General features: G+C 40.3%; 1 protein-coding gene across 1 annotated transcript in view; it reads left to right on the top strand.

Annotated features, from left to right (window-relative positions):
• RNF4 (ring finger protein 4) overlaps window positions 1-12,005 on the top strand; it is a 44,956-nt gene extending 32,951 nt beyond the window's left edge. The window contains exons 3-7 of the mRNA XM_075570801.1: window positions 4,665-4,741; window positions 4,889-4,898; window positions 5,121-5,271; window positions 6,701-6,749; window positions 8,974-12,005. Of these exons, the coding sequence (XP_075426916.1) occupies window positions 4,665-4,741; window positions 4,889-4,898; window positions 5,121-5,271; window positions 6,701-6,749; window positions 8,974-9,123 (437 nt within the window). The 3' untranslated portion in view covers window positions 9,124-12,005. The remainder of the gene's footprint in view (window positions 1-4,664; window positions 4,742-4,888; window positions 4,899-5,120; window positions 5,272-6,700; window positions 6,750-8,973) is intronic.
• The last annotated feature ends 8,092 nt before the right edge of the window (window positions 12,006-20,097 follow it).

Raw genomic sequence — 20,097 nt, 5'->3', positions numbered from 1 at the left:
CGGTCCTCCCCACCCCCCCCACCTGCGCTGCTCCGGTCTTCCCCCCCCCCCCCGTGCAGCACACAGTGCCACACACACCGTGAGACACACACACACAAACCCAGTGAGAGACACACACAGTGTCAGACACATACACACACGCACACACAGTGTGTCACACACACGCACACACATGTCCTCGGGCACCCACAACAACTGCAGTGATGACCCGCCCGTTCCCCCCACCGGCGGACACCAGCCACCTCCGTCCAGTCTCTGCGCTCCCACCGGTCCAGAAGGCGCCTCTCTCCTGTCCGAGCGCTCTGACCGGTCGGTCCCGGGGGGGGGGGGGGGGGGGGTAGCGGAGCATGCAGCGGAGGCCGCCGAGCGCACGGCAACCCGGAGCCGGCGTCGGGAAGAGGCTGAAGTGCCCGATGAGCGGGAGCAGCCGCAGGCCGCTGGAGCACACATGCAACGCGCATGTGACAGGGGGGCACCGGGTGGCAGGGGGGCAGTGGGGGGGGGTGACACCTGGGGGGCATGGGTGCGCTACGCATGTGGGGGGGGGGGGCAGGTGGAGGTGATACCCGGGGGCAGGGGGCCTCAGCGGGAGACAGGGACACAGAGTGGTGTGACCGGGGGGGAGGGGGTTGGTGGTGGGGGAGAGGTGAGGCCGGCGGCGGGTGGTATTGGTGTGGATGGTCCTGCTAAGTGAGATTCCTAATCCAAGTGAGGGCAAGAGGTGCAATGTGAGGGGTGGGGTGAGGAGGGTGAGGGGGTGCGTCCATGGCCAATGACACAGGGGGAACACAGGGCCAATCACACAGGGGGAAGACATACACACAAACATTATTTGAGACTTATAGATATAGATTTGTGGCATCCAGTGTAAGTCACTTTCTGCCTGTGCCCCGAGCACCAAAGTTAGATTTTTCTATCTTTTGGGGGAGTGCTTATTCCTGAAACTGTATGAACAGCTCTGCGTCTGTTACCAGTGTTCTAAAAATAAAAGCCCTAAGGAAAAATGAAAAATGCAGAAAAGGAAGTAGTCAAGTTGGATGTTTCACACCTCCACCCAAAGTATTCTGTGCCATGAATTTAATCATAACATGGTATCAATACCTTTTCATTGCAGGTTGTATGTAGGATACATTTCAATAAAGTGTTGCAGGTTAGGTATTGAGAATTAAGGCTTTAATACGATACAAAACCTTCCTGAACTGTTTAATCTGCTGTACAATTAAGGGTTTTTGTCACTCGTGCTTTACCATCTGCTGCCATCTATTCCACACAGACCCAGGATACCTTGTCAGACTGACCAGTATGAGCAGGACGTTTCCTGGATTATTTATTTAAGGCTCTGTCTCATTTAACCTTGGCAGTGCCCTAATGTATGAGGTTTTCTGACCGCTCCGAACAGGGTGGCCACTATGGAACGGTACTGGAGCCTTCGCTTCCTTTTCTGGAATCCAGGGCCTCCTGGTGTGATCACATGACACGGAAGTGCCGGCGGTCCTGTGGCACTCAACATTAAGTGGCAGTCCCACTACACCAAATCTAAAATATTTGTATATAAATACATACTTCACGTTTTCACGTTCCAGTAGGTCTACCTCTAAAACCATTGCTGACTGGGATAGAACAATGCAGATGCAACTGCCGGTTTTGGCACAGCGTATGAGAAATTCACAAGCATCTCTGAAATACTCTGAAGCATAGTCCATAGATGCTGTAAGGGCCCATTGGATGAACACAGCGGGGGTTCCTGCATTTGAATGGGACTTGCAGCCCGATAGGATTTACACAGCGCAAGTCCCATTCAAACGCAGGGACGCCCACTGTGTTAATCCGATGGGCCATTACAGCGTCTATGGACTATGCTGAGGCTTTTTCCCAACATGTTCATGGAATTCCTCAGAATCTGGGCCAGAACGAACAGTTGCATCTGTATAGCAGATAGAATCGGGTGAATCTTTAATTCCAGACGGACAATGTCCCTCCCTTTACAGGGTGGTGGGAGGGGGGGGTGAACGATTCTGATAAAGGAAATATCAGTTGTAGAGGCTCCCAGATTCTGTGATAATCCTTAATTAACATTTTTGTCAATCTGATTTTCTTTTTGAGTGTAGTACTTGGTTTTTGCTTTAGGAATTTATATTGGCGGGGAGGATGTATGTCAATCATCTGTTCCTTTTCTATCAAGCCTTAATATGGTATGGGTATTTTTGTCTGTGCAAGGTTATTCTCTATACAAGTAGATAGTATAACTAGAATTAAATACGCCAAAAGATTCCTGCAGTGCGGTATAATGGGGGGGAAACAGAATTCTATAAATGACATTTAACAGGATGACGTACCAAGTAAGAACAAATAAGCACAAACGGATAAAGATTAAAGAAGGCCCTGCGCAAAGATTGCTTGCAGTCTAGAGAGAACAAGGGGCATTGTTGGAACAAATTGTAAAGTAACAGCTGATTGAGGGATTGAGTGCCCTAGGATGGAGCCGGGTCAGCCGCACAGCTGATTCTCTCCCCCCTCATTAAGGTTTGGGGGTGTGGATGTTAGGTGGTGTCAGATGACGAGGAGTTTAGTCCCAGTAGGGTTGGGAAGAGGGGGTTGCATGTTGGGGGTATACCAGTATTTTTAAGGAAGCCTTTCAGGGAGCTTTTAAATGTCTGAAAGCTGGGGGAGAGTCTGATGTGTGGTAGGGAATTCCAGAATGGTGGCAGCACAGAAAGTCTTGAAGGTGGGTGTGAGAGGTGGTAAAGCAGGAGAGGCGGAGGTCATAGGCAGAAAGCATGAGGCGTTTAGGCGAGTCTTTACCTACCATGTTCCAGCTTACCATGTTTTACAGGTGACTCTAATACCTAGAAGTATATCCATTTTTTCCCCTAGTGTAAATCATACAAATATATAACCCCTTACTCATGTCACTGCCATTGGTTTATTTTCACCCTTTGATGGACTGCACCTTTTACGCCTTGATGACTGGTCTCTCTTGATCAATTTTAGGCAGGTATAAGCATTTGTTTTTAATTTACAGTGGGACTGAAGGAGGTAATATTATTTATCTTGTGTCCCCCACCTCCGTCATAATGTAATGGGATTTGTGCATTCTCTTGTCTGCAGATTAGTTAGGAGAGGGAAGGAACGGAAAACCCTGGTTAAGGTGGCTGTAACCATTAAATCTAAACTTGGTTTATATCATTGTGTGCCATATTTATTCAAGCAGAACTCTGCATTAGAAAAATACGGTTTCTCCTTTCCCATAAATATGCTCATTTGCTTCTCTACATGAATCTGGATATCTGCACTTTAATCCCTTTATGATTGAGGCAGAGCTTTGACTTTATGAAATTAGTCACCCTATAGTTGCATAAATAAGGATTACGATTTGCTTTTTTTGCTTATTGACGTTCAGAACCTTGGACTGTCCTCACTGTCTTAATATACTGGTTCCTGCACTGGTGCATTTCCGTATAATGAGGTATAAGTAATCCATTATTTTGTGCAATGGTTTGACTTGCAGTTCTCTATGGTCGTTCTTGTTAAGCACCTTTGTCCTAGATCTCCTACTCTGCGACGCTGCATAATGTACAGGATAAAGCCGTTTAAACGGTGTTTATTTTCTTTTTGTCTTGATAGTTGTAACACATTGGTAAAACAATATTAACAAGTCCGTGTTTTCAGTTAACATAGCCCTGCCCTAGATGCCTGTAAAACTGTAACTTTAGTACATCTGTGTAGATTATACTGTTAGATTTTTAACCAACAAGCACATGACTGGTAAGTTTGAAATAAATTAACCTTGGAAAGATGAGCAGCATTCAGCATGCAAATCAAACCCCAAGGTATATAATGTACACTTTAAGGTCCATTAAACTTTGACAGGTTCTACTTTTTCACACATGATTTAAACTGCAAATACGACCAGCATCTACATAACCTTCCTTGGAGATCTATATATATTCCCATTCAATATGTGCATCAATACAATCTGCACACTGACAAGTGATTAGCGAAGCTGCAGATCGATCCGTTCTCCTGTAATCAATCGCTTGCTCCGGGTTATTTAATTCAGTTCTTGCACAGCATTGTGGGCAATGTAATTCCTGGAATATGATTGACTGGGCAGTTACTAGATACAATTGGTTCACTGCTAGAGAGCCTCTGGCTCTTGAGCCCCGCCCTCTATCGGAAGGGGCTGTCACTTTGGAAATGCTTCCTACAGTAGAAACATCAAAAATGTCTTTAAAACTTTTTTTTTTAAATGCTACAAGTATTTTCTCATAGTACAGAACTGATTTATTTAAAAAAATACACACGTAGGATATTGCTTGAACTGCTGCTTTAACAATAAACCAGGTGTGTTGACACAAAGTATTGATGGTCCCTACAATAGCCAAATGAGGTGTTGCAGCCTTTAGTGAATCGTATGTCAGATGCCATTCATACTTCTTAATGCTACAGGTGTTGTCATGTGATGTGACTTACTGTATGTTCTTACAGCACATTTTGCAGAATAGGCTAGTATTTCTACAATGCATTAGTATATTTCCTACAAACAGATTAATTTCAGTGTTTCATATATGTATATATATGTATGTATATGTGAATCTGGTTAACATTGTAGAAGGACTAGGAAACTATATCTTAAATAAATTGTGTTTTTTATCTTTCATCAGGGGAAGAAGTAGTTGATCTCACCTGTGAATCTTCTGAACCCGTGGTAGTTGACTTAACTCACAATGATTCCGTTGTTGTAAGTAGAGTTCAGTTGTAATGTTTTTATTTTTTTTTATTTATTAAATCTAAATGCTGGATTTACCTTTTTTTTTAAATGTGTTTTTAAGCAAATGTAATCATTGTCTAATTATACTTTCTTTTCATTTCCTTTACGCCTCACAAGATTGTTGATGGTGAGTATATTTTATATTTATATGGATTTTCAGCCTGATGTCATATGCTTTTTTTTTTTTGTGTAAGATTTATTGTTTGTAGTTCATATCTGTCATTCATAATTTCAGAACTATTTTTGGGAAAGGTTTGGAATAAAATGCACAGTGTGTTTTTTTTAATTTACTGAATTTTGCATAATCTTGTCATTTTTGGCAATATTTTTTTTATTTGTTTGTACTAAGATAATCATAGTCAACGGAGAAATCGGACAAGAGGTACACAGCAGACTGCTAGTTGTATATTAAGTAGCGATGAAGATTCGAGAGACACAGATGTGTTTGTAACAAATAAAGATTCCAGAGACCTGTCCTCTTTAGAAAATGATGGTTCAAGGTCGGTATGCTAACTTTATTTTCCCAAAAATCTTGAATCCTATAGCTTGGTACGCTTGGCATTAGAGATGTGTGAATTATTCCCCCAAATTAGTATTTACCACGAATATGGCGTTCTTCGCAATTTCGAATGTTCGCAAATTCTTTGGAGTTGACAAAGTTGCCACCAGTTTATTTGTTGGTTTTTAAAAAAAAATTTTTTCATAAAGAATGTTTTCATTTGGAATTGGAGAAGATTCCTACATTTGCAGAGAAAATGTGAAAAAATTGGATAATGTTAAAATTTGCAACAATTGAAAAAATATGGGATCATATTCTATTACTATGTTTGAAGAAAAATATAGCAAATATTCTATCTTCCCACCTCCTGAATTTCGACACATTCGCTCATCTTTTCTTGGCTTGGTCCCAAGGTTATTGTTGCGACAAGATTGTTTTCAGCTTTTTAAACTTTGTAACATTCCTGTATATACCTACTGGTGGAGTGACAGTCACTATTCCCCTTGATTAGCTATTTAGTGTGGCTACACGAAGTAAGGTCAAATTGAACCAATATAAATATATTTTAAATCTATAAATCTCCCATGTATAGAAATAAATCTCCCTGTACATGTTTGCATTAAAGCTGTATAACTATCCCCCTCTTCTGGTCTTTAAAAAAAATAAAAATTTATAAAGGATTTGAACCAGGGGGAACCGCACTAAAGAAACGTACATGTAAAGTTTCCTATCACTGGTGACAATACTTCCCAATTATGAATGAAATGTAAATGAGCATCCGATGGGAAGCTGCAACCAATGACAATGCGGCTTCCTAATGGCCTGATTTAGCGGCCATTTTGTCTCCCTTGTGTGTGGGGGGAGGGGGTTAAAACTGTTAACTTACGTCATTAATATCTAGGGCACTGGGGGACAAAGCTAAAAATAGCACACTACTGTTTTTTGGGGACCAACTGGTTCCCATCCTTAAAAAAATGGGGGTGGGTGGGTTGGTAAAAAGGAGAGGGGTTGGAATGTGAAATGAGAGACGTTTAACTGTGTTTGGTAAAATGGGAAAGTTTGAACAATAGAACTAGAATAATAGTCATATGGTTAGCTATGCTCATTCCAAAGGGATCCTGTCCTTGCTTTGAAACTATTGGTACTGCATTTTTACACTTTTTGGTCAATTATCGGATCACCAGAGTTGTGGTATGAATTTCAAAGCAATTGATTGGGTCAAATATATCCTAGCACAGGCCTGCATTTGAATGGAGTTACATCCAGATTTGGGGTGTGTTCAAGCCCCTTCCCAATGTCACCTGTCCTGTGTTGTCATGTTTTGTTTCTAGGAGTAAGTTGTCAAACTAGTGCAAGAGCTTTGAATGTTGTGACCTTTTATTCTGTTTTTGTGGTGTTTAATTCACTGAAAAAAAATATTGTAATTTCAGGCCTTTGGGAACAGTTAGTTGTCCTATTTGTATGGATTGCTACTCAGAGGTAAGTAGAACCATATTTGGAACACTCTAAAGAGGGAGATGATGCCTAGGGTGCAAAACAGTTATACCTTTCCAGCACTTCCAAAATCCTGACCTATAGCCTTTAAGTCCATAAATGGCTCCATTGGACTGACAAAAATACCACCTCCTTCTATTTATTGGTTTAGGACAACAGTGAAGAATTGGAGGGCAAACACAATATAGTAATGATGCTTCTGGTACTGATTAAGCTGCCTGTTCTCTACCGTATCACAGGGGAAAAAAGCCTGGCCAATTCGCCAAAAACTCAGAGAGATGGTCCACAGCAGGCTGTAATGGACCATTGGATTAACACAGCGGTGGTCCCTGCGTTTGAATGGAACTTGCGCTGTGTGAATCCTACCGGGTTTTACCTGTCTGAAAGAGAGACTGAATCAGTCACTCTCCCTGGGCGCCTCTAACAGGCGATCACGGATTTCATTTTAATAACACAGTATTGTAGCAGGAGGTCTCCGGAGTTGAAATGAATTGATTTCAGGTTCGGTGACCCCTTGCTTCCCGAGTTACAGGCCCCGTTATGGGGTACCGGTATCATGGCAGTCAGGTTTTATTGTTTAAATTCTTCCACCTCACGGTCCACGTGATTGGGGGATTTAAACAAACCAGAGGGATACCGGCCCCCCATAACGGGGCCTGTAACTTGGGTAGCAGGGGGGCACCAAACCCGAAATCAATGCGATTCAGCTCCGGAGACCCCCTGCTAAAATACTGTGTTAAAATAAAATAAAAGCCCTGCTTTTTTGTTAAATGTATTGCATTGATGTTTGTATTGTAATGTTTTTTTGGGGTAGAGAAGGTGGGTGAAGGCCACTTGATTGGTGGGGGGGGTGGGAGGGTGTAACCCTTTCGTTACTACCGCTAAGGTAATGAAGGGCTTAACCCCTCCCGCAACTTTCCCAGTAGGCCTAACCACCCACCCTGTGGCAATTACCCCCTTCACTCACCATCTCTGCCCCCAATAAACCAGGTAGTCTTGCTTAACCCCCCCCCCCCCCTTTTTTTTTATTGTTTTAGTGGTTAGCCGCTAAGGTAATGAAGCTGCTTTTTATTTTATTTTAATAATACAGTATTGTAGCAGGAGGTATCCGGATGTGAATCGCATTGATTTCAGGTTTGAGGACCCGCTGCTTCCTGAGTTACAGGCCCCGTTATGGGGTGCTGGTATCCCTCTTGTTTTGTTTAAATCCCCCGATCATGTGGGCCATGACGCGGGAGAATTTAAACACGACCGCTGGGATACCGGCACCCCATAACGGGGCCTGTAACTCGGGAAGCAGGGGGTCCCCGGACCTGAAATCAATGCGATTCACATCCGGATACCTCCTGCTACTATACTGTATTATTAAAATAAAAGCCCCGAGATCGCCTGTTAGAGGCATGCAGGTAGAGAGGCTGATTCAGTCTATCTCATTGTGCGCCTATTACAGACGGGTGAAGCCAGGTAGGATTCACACAGCAGGGTCACCTGCTGTGTTAATCCAATGGGCCATTGGTTTGGCTGCTGGAATCTCATGGCTTGTTAGAGGTTTCGCACGGCAAACTGTAGAGAACAGGCAGCTACATCTGTAGCTTTATCCTATTTTACTATTTTGTGTGTGTGTGTGTGTGTGTGTGTGTGTGTGTGTGTGTGTGTTACACTACATACATATTTGTATAATTACAAATAAACAATCTTGTCAAGCTCAAGGTTGCAAGATCAAGAAGATTAAACTAAATGGCCTATATATAAATTAACATTAATTTGTCACATTGTATGTGCACTGTGACTTTTTTTTGTTTACGGTTTTATTGGTTTGTGTCGTATTAATGCCAAAGTAATTTAGAGGTCTCCACAGCACATGATAACAAAATTGATGAGCAAAAGAGCATGTGCAACCTACAACTTAACATGCTGTCTTACCCCTTCAGGCAAAGCCCATGTGAACAAGACGGCACAAGAAATGTTGTAGGTTGCACTGGATCTTTTACTTTCAAAATATTTTTTTGAAGTGTTTTTGGTGTGCTGGCCCTCTCTTTGGATTGCTTTAGCATTTGTTTTGTGGTTGGATACGCAACCCTGGGAATGCCGTTCTAGCACCCTAAACATTTTTGGCACGTGATCACCTGTTTTTTCTTTTGTAGTTCTTAAAATGTTTGGGCTATGATTGTCACTTATGTTTTTATTTACTCCTTTTCTTTTTATGTAGATCGTACAGAGCGGACGTCTCATTGTTTCAACCAAATGCGGCCATATTTTCTGTAGCCAGTGCCTCCGCGACGCTCTTAAAAATACTACCTCGTGCCCAACCTGTAGGAAGAAACTGAATCATAAACAGTACCACCCCATCTATATATGAAATAATTTACCAGTACTTCCAAATGTTTTCTTACATGCACGACCTACTGTAGCCTGGCTTTTGGTCAAACTTCCCGATTCCCAACGTACCCTAAAGATAATTGGGATAAATTTTGTAGACCAGTTTCATCAGAACATTAGTTGGAAGATTGTGGCTGTTTCGGTCCTCACAAAGTCTCATACTTTTTTTTATTTTTTTTATTTTACTTTTTGAATACTTTCTGCGTCAGGCTCAAAAAGAAGGGTATGCATGTCCGCATAAAGCAGATGAAGTGGCTGTATTTATTTCGCTGCTTTTTTTACGCCCCACCCTCAGTGTTAAGCATAGTTCTAAGATATAGAATAAGTACGTTTCATTTAAGGGTTTAATATGAAAGTTAAGGTATTTTTTGTTTCCCCTACCGTAATGAGTTTAATTTGTAAAACATTCAATGTTTGCAGCAGTTGGCATAGCAAATATTACTTTGTTCCCTATTAGGGGTATGTGAGTCACAATTCATTTAAGAAATGTAACCTGCACCTTTGCCCCACAAGCCCAGTCCCACTGACATACCCTTTAAAGCACTGGAGCCATTTCCATGCGGGAAAATGCGACCTTCAGCAGCCTCCAGATGGGGATAAGATGCCAAATCTGTCCTGGCGATAGCAATCTGAAATGCTTTGCAGTCTTCACAACGCGCAACAACTTCTGTTCTACTTGGGGCACATTAAAACCACAGCTGTGTGTGCTTAGCAGAGATGCTCAAGAAGAACACATGCTGGCTGTCGTCATGGTATTATTTCCGCAAATTATTGACCCAAGTGTGCGAGGTTGTATTTGGTAACTATGGTGCAAACACGTAATCCGCTGCACTTGATTAAGGTGGAACAAAAAAAAATTAAAATATTGGTTTTACGTTAACATTCTTTCACTCTTGAGATAAACATAAATTGCCATTTTGAACTTGGAAGAAAAAAATAATAGTGCTCCCATCTGTAAATGACCACCACCAGGTTTTGAGAAGTATTTCTACTTTTTCAAAATAAGATTTATTTTTTTTCATTTGAATTTTCATGTTTTTAGGGGGGTTGTTTTTGCTTTTATGTTAATTTGTCCAAAAAAAATCTGTGCCAATGTGTCCTCTTAATGTCTCCTTTTTAGTTTCTTTGCAAAAATGAAGTAATTATTATACTTTCTCAACGTTGAAATAAAAATAAAGTACATATAAATAATACAAAGTATAAACTTTTAATAAGAGACTCAAATAAAAACATATCTTTTGGTGTTTGGTTTCATATATCCTTAAGATGAGGAATTCCCCTTCTATTTTCTCCAACTACAATGTTAAACATGGATGTATAATTTGGAAGTTAATTTGGAAATGTTTCCATGTACAACAAATAGTATACAGTCTGATCTACATGGAAGTTACACGCAATTCAGCCAATGCAATCAACATTGTAGTTACTGGCACACTGATGTCACAGGAACGTCACATGGTTATTCTCCCATGCTTTGCCACCTCTCCTTCGAGTGAAGTGAGTAGGAACCTCTGAGTAGTTTACTATAGGTGCATACAGTTTTAGCAATGGGAAGAATGCTAGTTTGTTGTAAGGTCAGAAATCGAACAATATTTCCTATTCTTAAAGCTGATTTTTTTTAGTTACTTCTCTACCCCTCCTCTTTAACATTCCTGATTTGTCCTGGGCACATACTTCACTGTGATCTGATCTGGTGGTTCTAGTTTGGACAAATGCTGAAATGCCTAAGCAGGGGGATTTGTCTTAACCGGTTTAGAGTCTCTGCAGCTATCTCTAGAGCCTAAGGCTAGGTCCTCAGTACATGCTGCAGCGCGCGCTATGCCATGTGCTGCAGGAACAAGAACCGCCCGTCAATGGGGCCGGGCCCACTAACTGCCTTGGCGCACAATTTGCTGCCGCGATGCTCAACAAGATTTTTCAGGACTGGTGATGGAGTGCTGGCCACGCCCCGGTGGTTCAGCCAATGAGGGTTAACCAGCTGGGTGAAGTCATGGCCGTGCCCCTGCCATGCCCCCCTTCACAGCTCAGCCACAGACCGGAGATCACGGCTGCACACGCCACCAGCCTGCCAGGGTGCGTGCATCAGCCGACACTGGGGCCGTAGCCTTAAGTGTAAGGGGGTTTTTTTTTTGGGAACTAAAAAAAAAATTATCTGAAGTATGTCGTTTTGTACTCATTAGACATTTAAGCCTTAATTCGGAAAACCTAATATACATGCTTAATTAGGAAGCAAGCGTATATATTCAAAATGGTATAGAAGCTTTTATCTTGCTGCTAGTTTCACTATATCGCAATACTAATACATGTCGGTAAGTGAGATTACACCTTTTAAAGCAACATTAAAAAAAAGACAATTATTTACAACAACCCTGACTTTATAAGAAATACAGTCTTGCGCTTTTGTTATGACTACATCTTTGCTTGTATATTCTTATATAGGATATTTGACCCGCAATATATGAAATTAGAATATTTATTCACTTTAAGTGGTAGATGGAGACAGAAATATAAAAATCTAAGGATTACCTTCAATATCTTTTTGTATAGGGCTAGAAACAAATTCCCATTTTGCGTGTTTTCTGCTAGAAGTGTTATAACTGGCAAACCTTTTAATTGCCAAAGTCTTAAATTACATTATTTTGCTGTAAACTCGCGCTTTGAGTTCCCTGAAGTTTTGTTTCATGTAATCTATTCAGTTTGCCCTGACCTTTTTATGTTAAAATCAGATTTTCACTTTTATGACTGTATATATGTTTATTTTGCCTCTGCTGTATTAAGATGTATTCATGTGTATGTATGTTTTCGTCTGGATAGTACTGATAAATGGTTGTTTATTAAAGATATGCACAGTAGTTTGAGAAATGTTTGTGTCCAATACAGTATGCATATATTAACACATTTTTCAATATTACAGGAATTTAATGCCATCAAATATTATCCATAGACACAGAATTGCACCAGTTTAAAAAATATATATATTTCCTGAAACCTTGTCCAAAATGAACGGTTCATGGTGTTGAGGTGGTTCACAGTGTTGGGGTGGAAGTTCACATTTCTTCTGTAAAGTAATCAGCCCAAACTTCATGCAGGAAACGCTATTCTAGGATCTTCCTAATCCGCAACTGATTCTAGTGTACACTGGCAATTGCCTTTGTCGCCTACAGTTGCACTGATTAGCGCTTAAAACCCATAATGCCCTTTCAGTGTCATTATATGATATTTCGCAGTTTTACTCAGAGGTCTAAATGCCTCTTGAAACGTGAGAGATTTTTCGCAGATAAAGTGGCATTATTTATAGGTTACAGGGAGCTGAATAAATACCCTTTTAAAAAAATAATAATAATAAAAAAAGTATTTCTAAATACTTTGACTTTCACTATTTCCATTGGTTTTGAAAGGCATTTAAAATGTAAATGTAATGTGTTTGAGATTAAGACCACGTGTGAGCTCTCCAAGCGAGAGGTAATTTGTTAGATTTGTTCTTATCTGCATGGTAAATATGGTGCCATAAGTGGTCAATCTGACAAACCGATGTAGCTGAGCGGCTTAAATCCAGTGTTTCAGATGAGAAGTAATATACATATTAATATCATAATACGGAAATATTTAAATAGTTTACTTTAAGAGTGAATATTTTTAAGGAAGCCAGTTGCCCGCTAAGTTTAACTGCCTCTGAGGCTATAAGAAAAAACACGTGTCGATTATGTTGAAATTAACCCGGATACAACAGTCTATGTAAATGGAAAATGTCAAGCAGGATTTGACAGATTGTAAGGGAGGTTATAGTCGTTGCTGCATCTCCAGTAACAAACTATTTTCAAAGATGTGTCCTTTTTCAACAAGATATTAAGCAGTGTTATTTAAGTGATCAACAGAATTGCAAAAAGGACAAATATTCCTATAAAAGTGGCATTATCCTCTTGTTATGCAATTTGTAGAAGATGGAAAGCTCCTTGTTAAGGAATTAAAAAATAGAATGATGGGGCACCCATAATGTACAATAAAACAATTGTCTGGTGCACTGGAGGCATGGAGTCCTTTTTAGTAAGAAAATCAAGTAGACTGGCACCTACAACTAGGTTAGTGGGATTTTATTTGAAGAGTCAAATGTTTAGGTCTCAAGATTTGAAAATAAAAATAAAGTCTATAATGGGACTGAAACATTGACTCTACAAAGAAACCACGCTGCCTTAGTTGGGAGTGAGGCACAGAACATTTCCAGATAAAAGGCAGATTTCACAACACAAAGCCATGTACCTACGATATGTTGTCTGTGTCGCCAGGAAATTGAGCATTTTACAATACTCCCATCGACCTGGTTAGTGCATGTACCCTCTACCCACTAGAAACACCAGCAATGTCTTATTGTACTGGCCACAAATTAACATATCAGGCCTCCCAAGAGCATGTCTCAGACCTTTCTGTGACTGGGAACCACAAAAATGTGAGAGCTTTGATTACTGGGAATCAGAAAAAGGGGGGAAGGAAAACACAAAATGGATGTGTCTCCTAAAAGAATCCACTATACTGCACTCCTACTTGATTTAAAATTTAACTTTTAATATATTTACATAAAACATGTTACCAAAACGTCGTGTATTGTGCATTAAGAACAAATTAAATAATCAATACCTAGCGTCCGTGTCAGTGAATGTACGTTGAAATAGTCTCAAACAACAAATTGTAGTAGAGATTACAGGACACAGGGCGCTAATAGTCCGGGTATGAACCCATCTGGGGCACCTATGAGATCAGGTATATATGTAATTATAAATATAACTTACAAACTCAGTGACTGATTGTGTCATGAAAATACAGCAGTCCTGCTTCAAACTTTAAACCACAGAGCACTTGGGGATGTCTGTTTAGAAAAGTATTACCATCCTATATGTATTGAAGTGCTGCTGACAGTATGGTGATGGAGAGTAAAAGATTCACAGCATTGTGAAGCAATTGTTCACAGCATTTGAATCAGTGAATCATTCTACAGCACACTCCAAATAATCATATTATATAAAGAGAGCAGGCAGGCTTGCGCACTGAGTGTTAGTGAGAGTATCAAATTCAGATCTACATAGATAGAGCCAGGAGACTACAGAACACTACATAAAAGCAGCTCCAAGTAGGAGACTGACAACATTGCGCGTCCAAACCCTAGTGTTTTCTCTAAAACTAGCTTTGATTACTGCAAGAATATATGGGGGGAGGAGGGGGGGCAGAGACAACAAGCAAAACCATAAGAAATAGGAACAATACGCTATCCAATAAAATACACTGTGGTCTATGGGGATGATGGGGTCACTCCAGCATCCCCCAAAGTAAGCACAAAGCTATACATTACAAAAATGGTGTGGATAGCCACCAAGTATGTGAGCTAACAAACATAAAAGCTATTAAACAAATAGTATTTAACAACTCAATAGATAAGGGAGCTGGGATTCATCATGTGTGATGGACAGGTAGAATGCTGAACGATGGAAGCCGTGATGTCACTTTGCGTATCATTACCAGTGGCTGGATTTAATTCTGGAGGCGGCATCCTTTTTAGCACATCAAAAAGGATGCAGGCTTCACATTTTTGTTAAGAAAGATTTGAGGACTTTTATTTTTATATAATATATATATATTCTACAAAATAGGGAGAGGAAAATATGAGAGGCTTTTAAGAAAGTATTAATATTCTGTGTGAGATACACAAAAAAAAAAAGAAGCATTTTCCAGAGTAAAAGATAATATTCTGACTCTGGAGGGTGTAGATGCCGGGGGCAGGAAACAATAAATGGTGATGAATGGAACATGGTGTTGAGTGGCAAATCTAGACGGTAGAAATGACGAGATAGGCACCAAGCTGTGCACAGAGCTCACTTAAGATAAAAGCAACTAATGTCAACAGTATTACAGTAAATATGAAAAATGGGCAAGGTTTGTTGACAGTGCTGTCAACATTACTACAAATTCTAAAATATGTCACAGTGAGACCAAGGTCTTATGGTTGCTTTAAAAATACCAACAATTTAATGGAGAATGAAAACCTCTGACCTCACCAGGGCAACAAGGGGTTAACTGGGCTGAGGTCCAGGACTGTGATTTTACCCCTGTTATGACATGTAAATGTGTATTCCCCTGTTCCCCTGTTCGGTTGTAACATCTGGTTTAGGCAGTGTCTGCATCACACACACTAGCATCCATCCGGGAGTACAAGGGTTAATAGTCCTTTAATGATTATAGCTCTTTGTGTAAATTTTCCCGCCTTTTCAGGCACCATTTTGCAGGCTCTCATAGGTCGCCATTGGGACTCCATGTATTTCAATGGCGAATCTTGCTGTTGAGTCCTGTTTCCTGAGAAGACCAGCAGATGGCGTCCGAGAGGGAGAGCGGCGGTTTCCCATTGTAAGTCAATGGGCCCATTGACTTCAATGGAGAAATCCTCGAAAGAGCTTTCCATGAACGAGTTGGCTGCCGTCCAAACCGCTTAACCGCAAAGCGGATACATTTTCAATAGGAGAGCTTTGATCACTTACAAGTCAAGTTCAACGACAAGTGGCATGGGAATAACTCAGCCCTCAAACCTCAGTGACCTATTAACAGCCTGCACTTCCTGAAGTGACGTCAGTGCGTCCCTACGCATTTCACTCCGGGTGGAGCTTCATCAGGGGCAGGCCTCTGGCATTCTATTGTAGCGTACATGTAGAATCATTCACTGATTACAGTGACAGTTAAATTTATATAGCACTCATCAACTATATGCTTACATTATACGCAGCTAATTCGAACTGCAGAGCAAAACAAGCACCTTAGAGTGCATAGCAAGCAACCAATTGACTGCTGCAATACTAACAGGATTCGAGAGAGCATTCTCAACATACTAGTATCTTGGTATCACTATCAAGGCATTTCTTACCTGCTGCCTAATTGATTGTCATAGAATATAGGGCAATCTGCTACGATATTGCCACCAGGTACAATATTACCATAATCTGAAGGCAGTGTTTATAGGGATCCTAAATTTGTATGTTGCTAATATACCAACATATAGCAACATCACTGGTTACATTAGAGAAATTACAAAGCTTGGTTCCTCAGTTAAAGGGTCCACTGTGTTAGCGGACAGTATATGTTTCAGCCACACTTCCTGTGATTTTATTATCTTTGTTTATTTTCACGCTGTCACTGATTCACTTATTAATGTGCTGTGATTTATTTTAGGGATATATTAAATGTTAAGTTTTAAACAGCCTAGGTGTGCACTATAAAGAAGATTAGTCTTTCTGGATTTTGCTGGTTCGCGAAATGAAGATTTTCTTCATTAAATTCAATAGATATCAAATAGTCCACGGCACGGTTCTTTTCTTAATTTAATCAGGAACAAAATAGAATACATCTTTCACAGCATCATTTCAGTTATCATCAGGTTTCATCATTCAGATGTATAGTTATGGAGTGGAGAATCTTAGCTTGTTCTTTGCTTGGTGTTAGTGATTCTGAATTCCATACATTCAAATACAATCTTTATACATTTCTCTCAAACAGTCTCACTTGTTTTTCTCACTCTGAGCTGAAAATACTCTAGGTTAATTATGAATCTTAGAACACTGTTTTCTTCATTTAGCAATATTTACTGTGACAGAAGAACCCCTTTGATCTGTCACTAAGAACTATAGATTAACTTAATAATAATAATATGTTCTTGTATAGCGCTGCTAGTTTTATGTAGCGCTTTACAGAGACATTTTGCAGGCACAGGTCCCTGCCCCGTGGAGCTTACAACCTATGTTTTTGGTGCCTGCGGCACAGGGAGATAAAGTGACTTGCCCAAGGTCACAAGGAGCCGACACCGGGGATTGAACCAGACTCCCTTGCATCAAACTCGGTGCCAGAGTCAGTGTCTTTACTCACTCCTTCTCCTTTGTTCTTAATCCTTTAATACCTCTCTCCATTGTATGGTCTTACTTACGTATTTAACTAACCTTTGAATTCAAAACTCTTACAATTTAGCTGTCAAACATTTCCACATCTTCCTCTCTGACTGATTTTATCTGATCATTGCAGCTAATCACTCTTCAATATAATTCTAACAACTTAATACTAAATGAACTAGTTATATGCTGAATATATATAGATATAGAGAATATAGCATAATTAATATTTAGGTTTGAAATCATCCTATCGTCACACTACGCATATACTTCTTTTGATGATCCACGGACTACTTGCCATTTGATCTTCTATTTATTCACTATCCTAAGTACATAGGTAGCACCCATTTCAGGCAATTAGGCACCATCACATTACTAATTTTACCACAATATTTTGAGTTTGCAGCTTGTAGAGCGGTGTGATCTCACTGGGTTGTGTATACCCTAATATATCATTTTGGTGTGGTATTTAGCTCTTTCTCTTAAAAAAGTGTAGCCTCCCCCCCCCCCAATAGAGTTACCAGATTGCTGCAAGGGGTTAATAGCAGAACAGAATATGCTAGGCCTCACCATGCGTTACCACAAGGATACTGACATCACAGGTGAGTATATAGGAGAGGCGGTAGGTTCTGGAAGGTTAGGTTCCTGGAGGACAAGAGGAGAGGAGCCTCGGGGAGTTGATATAGAGATGATGTTCCTGAAGTAATAGGAGAGATCAGGCCCCTTATTTGTTATGTTGCAGATAGGGACAGTGCCCTTTTAATAAGGATCCCAATGAGATGTCCAACAAAACCTGCCGTTTCCAAAGAGGGGGAGACAAACATGCCACAGTGGGCCATATGCAGAGCGGATCAGCTCTACAGGCGGATCCATCTATGTATTTTCCACAACCAGTAGAGAAGTTGCAGTTCCCAATCAGGAATGGGGTATAGTCATTACCTGCACAGAACCAGCCAGGATTCCTGTAAGGGCCCAAAGTAGATGGGGCATAGCGGATCTTTCTCCTAAGTGGGGCCCAGTTCAATACAAGTAATACAGCCAAGTATATGCACTTCCTTCTGAGTGTCATGAGAAGTACTATGGAAGTACCGTGTCATGAGTAGCTAAGAGTGATGTATAGTAATGTACATCTATGTCGACCTTGTTTGTGAGGTGTCCCTGTGCCTGGGAACTTGAATAAAGATTTAGTTGTACTTAAAAAGTTCCTGGCGCCCATAATTTTCATCCTTGATGCCTTATCGCCAAGCTGTCTGAAGCCGGCACCCTGAATTGAGGTAAACTATGCTGAGTAGCCAAATACTGCACTCCCTTGGAGCCTGGCAGGGAGGGTTACAATAGTTAAACGTGTGAGAACAAAAATACCAATGTATTTAGTAAAAAATATTCAAACACTAATAAAGACATCAAGAGATGCAGCTGATCATGTGTAAAATCATTAATGTGTTAAACAGCATATTGTTTTATTTATTTTTTAAGGTGGTGCAGGATATGGTTGCCAGACTTGCCATGATAGGTAACAACTTTGCATGTAACTATATCTGTACAATTACATACCAATATTTTTTTATAATGACTACAAACAGTAATTGTAATTTAAACATCAAAAAAATGATCACATAATATAACATAGATAAACAATCAAAATGTTTAAATATAAAACATGTATCTTTTCCTCTTTCTTGCAGAGGAAGGGTCAGGCTGACTAAGCCCCCTTTGACTTGGTCTTGCATGTCTTAATGAAGGTTTGGGCACAGGTGGAGTAGGCTAAGGAGGAGGAGATATGGGACAGGAACTAAATCCTGAAGGGGTGCTTCCAAAATCCTGATCTACATAGAATATATATAAAAAGTCTAGACTAGTTAAGCATGACTAGTTTAGCAAAAACAGACTTGTTGTAATCCCAAAGCAGTGTAAATAATGTAGCCCAATATTGTGTGGTATGGTGTAATCTTGTACTCACACGGAGTCCGTGGCCTGGAGATGGAGGGGGGAGGTTCACTGTCGCTTATAATAGTATATCTTAGCATACCTTGAATCCGTGATGCACCTCCCCTGTCATCCTCTGATATTTCCTCCTGCTCCGTGCAGTCTGCTGAAGCGTTCCAAAGTCCACACTGGCTACTCGTATGAAAGAAAAACAGCTGGTATTGTATTCGGTAATGATACTCACAAAAAGACTATGTCCATTTGAATGGCGTGTGTCAATCCCAGGGATGTAGTAATAGAAAAAGGGAGTCGGGTTGAGCACTGCAAAAAAATCGGGCTGAAGGCTGGTTACAAGTAAACAATTTATTCGGCATAAATGCATAAAGACATACAACAGATGATCGTCCTCTGATGGGTTTCCTGCCTCAACGGTACTTTATCAAAGAGTAACTATATACTCAGACACCACCTCTTAAATAGGCACCTCATTGACTGCACAGGTATCATGTCCCCACCCCTTGTCCAGCTGATAGCCCGACCGCAGGTGGTATGCGGAGATCAACCAATCACGGTGACTACAAGCAGCCAATAGGAAAGCCGATTCAAGAGATACATACGCAATTTATAAAAATAACTTACAAAAATGTTAAAATAAACATATAAGTTCAACTATTTATAGCATCTATAATGTCCCTCAGGAACCAACCTCCTTAATATCATAGGGAGAAAAACATACACGATAATTCCTATATCTCATACAGTGCTACACTAAACTCACAAGCCACTGCAACCCTACCTCAGGTAACAAGATACAAAATAGCAATAGTTGAACAAAGTAAAAAGTCTGAACATACGATACATAGACACACATAAACTGACAGAAAATACCTTAAAAAGATACAAACATGTATCTACATGCAATATATATCATTCTATTGATAAACATAATAGGTAACTATATCCTTGAATCTAACAAACATAAAGAAAACCCTTGATCTATATGAGATTATCTATGGAGGAATTTGTAAATCGTATAATGGATAAATATCCACATAATCAAACCTTAAAATAGGCTTATTGAAAATGAAGTGAACTAAGGTCCATCCTTGACT

This window comes from Ascaphus truei, chromosome 1 (genome assembly GCF_040206685.1).
Source record: "Ascaphus truei isolate aAscTru1 chromosome 1, aAscTru1.hap1, whole genome shotgun sequence".
Lineage (NCBI taxonomy): Eukaryota > Metazoa > Chordata > Amphibia > Anura > Ascaphidae > Ascaphus > Ascaphus truei.
The sequence above is the reverse complement of the archived record's forward strand: the minus strand, read 5'-3'. Positions and strand labels throughout refer to the sequence as shown.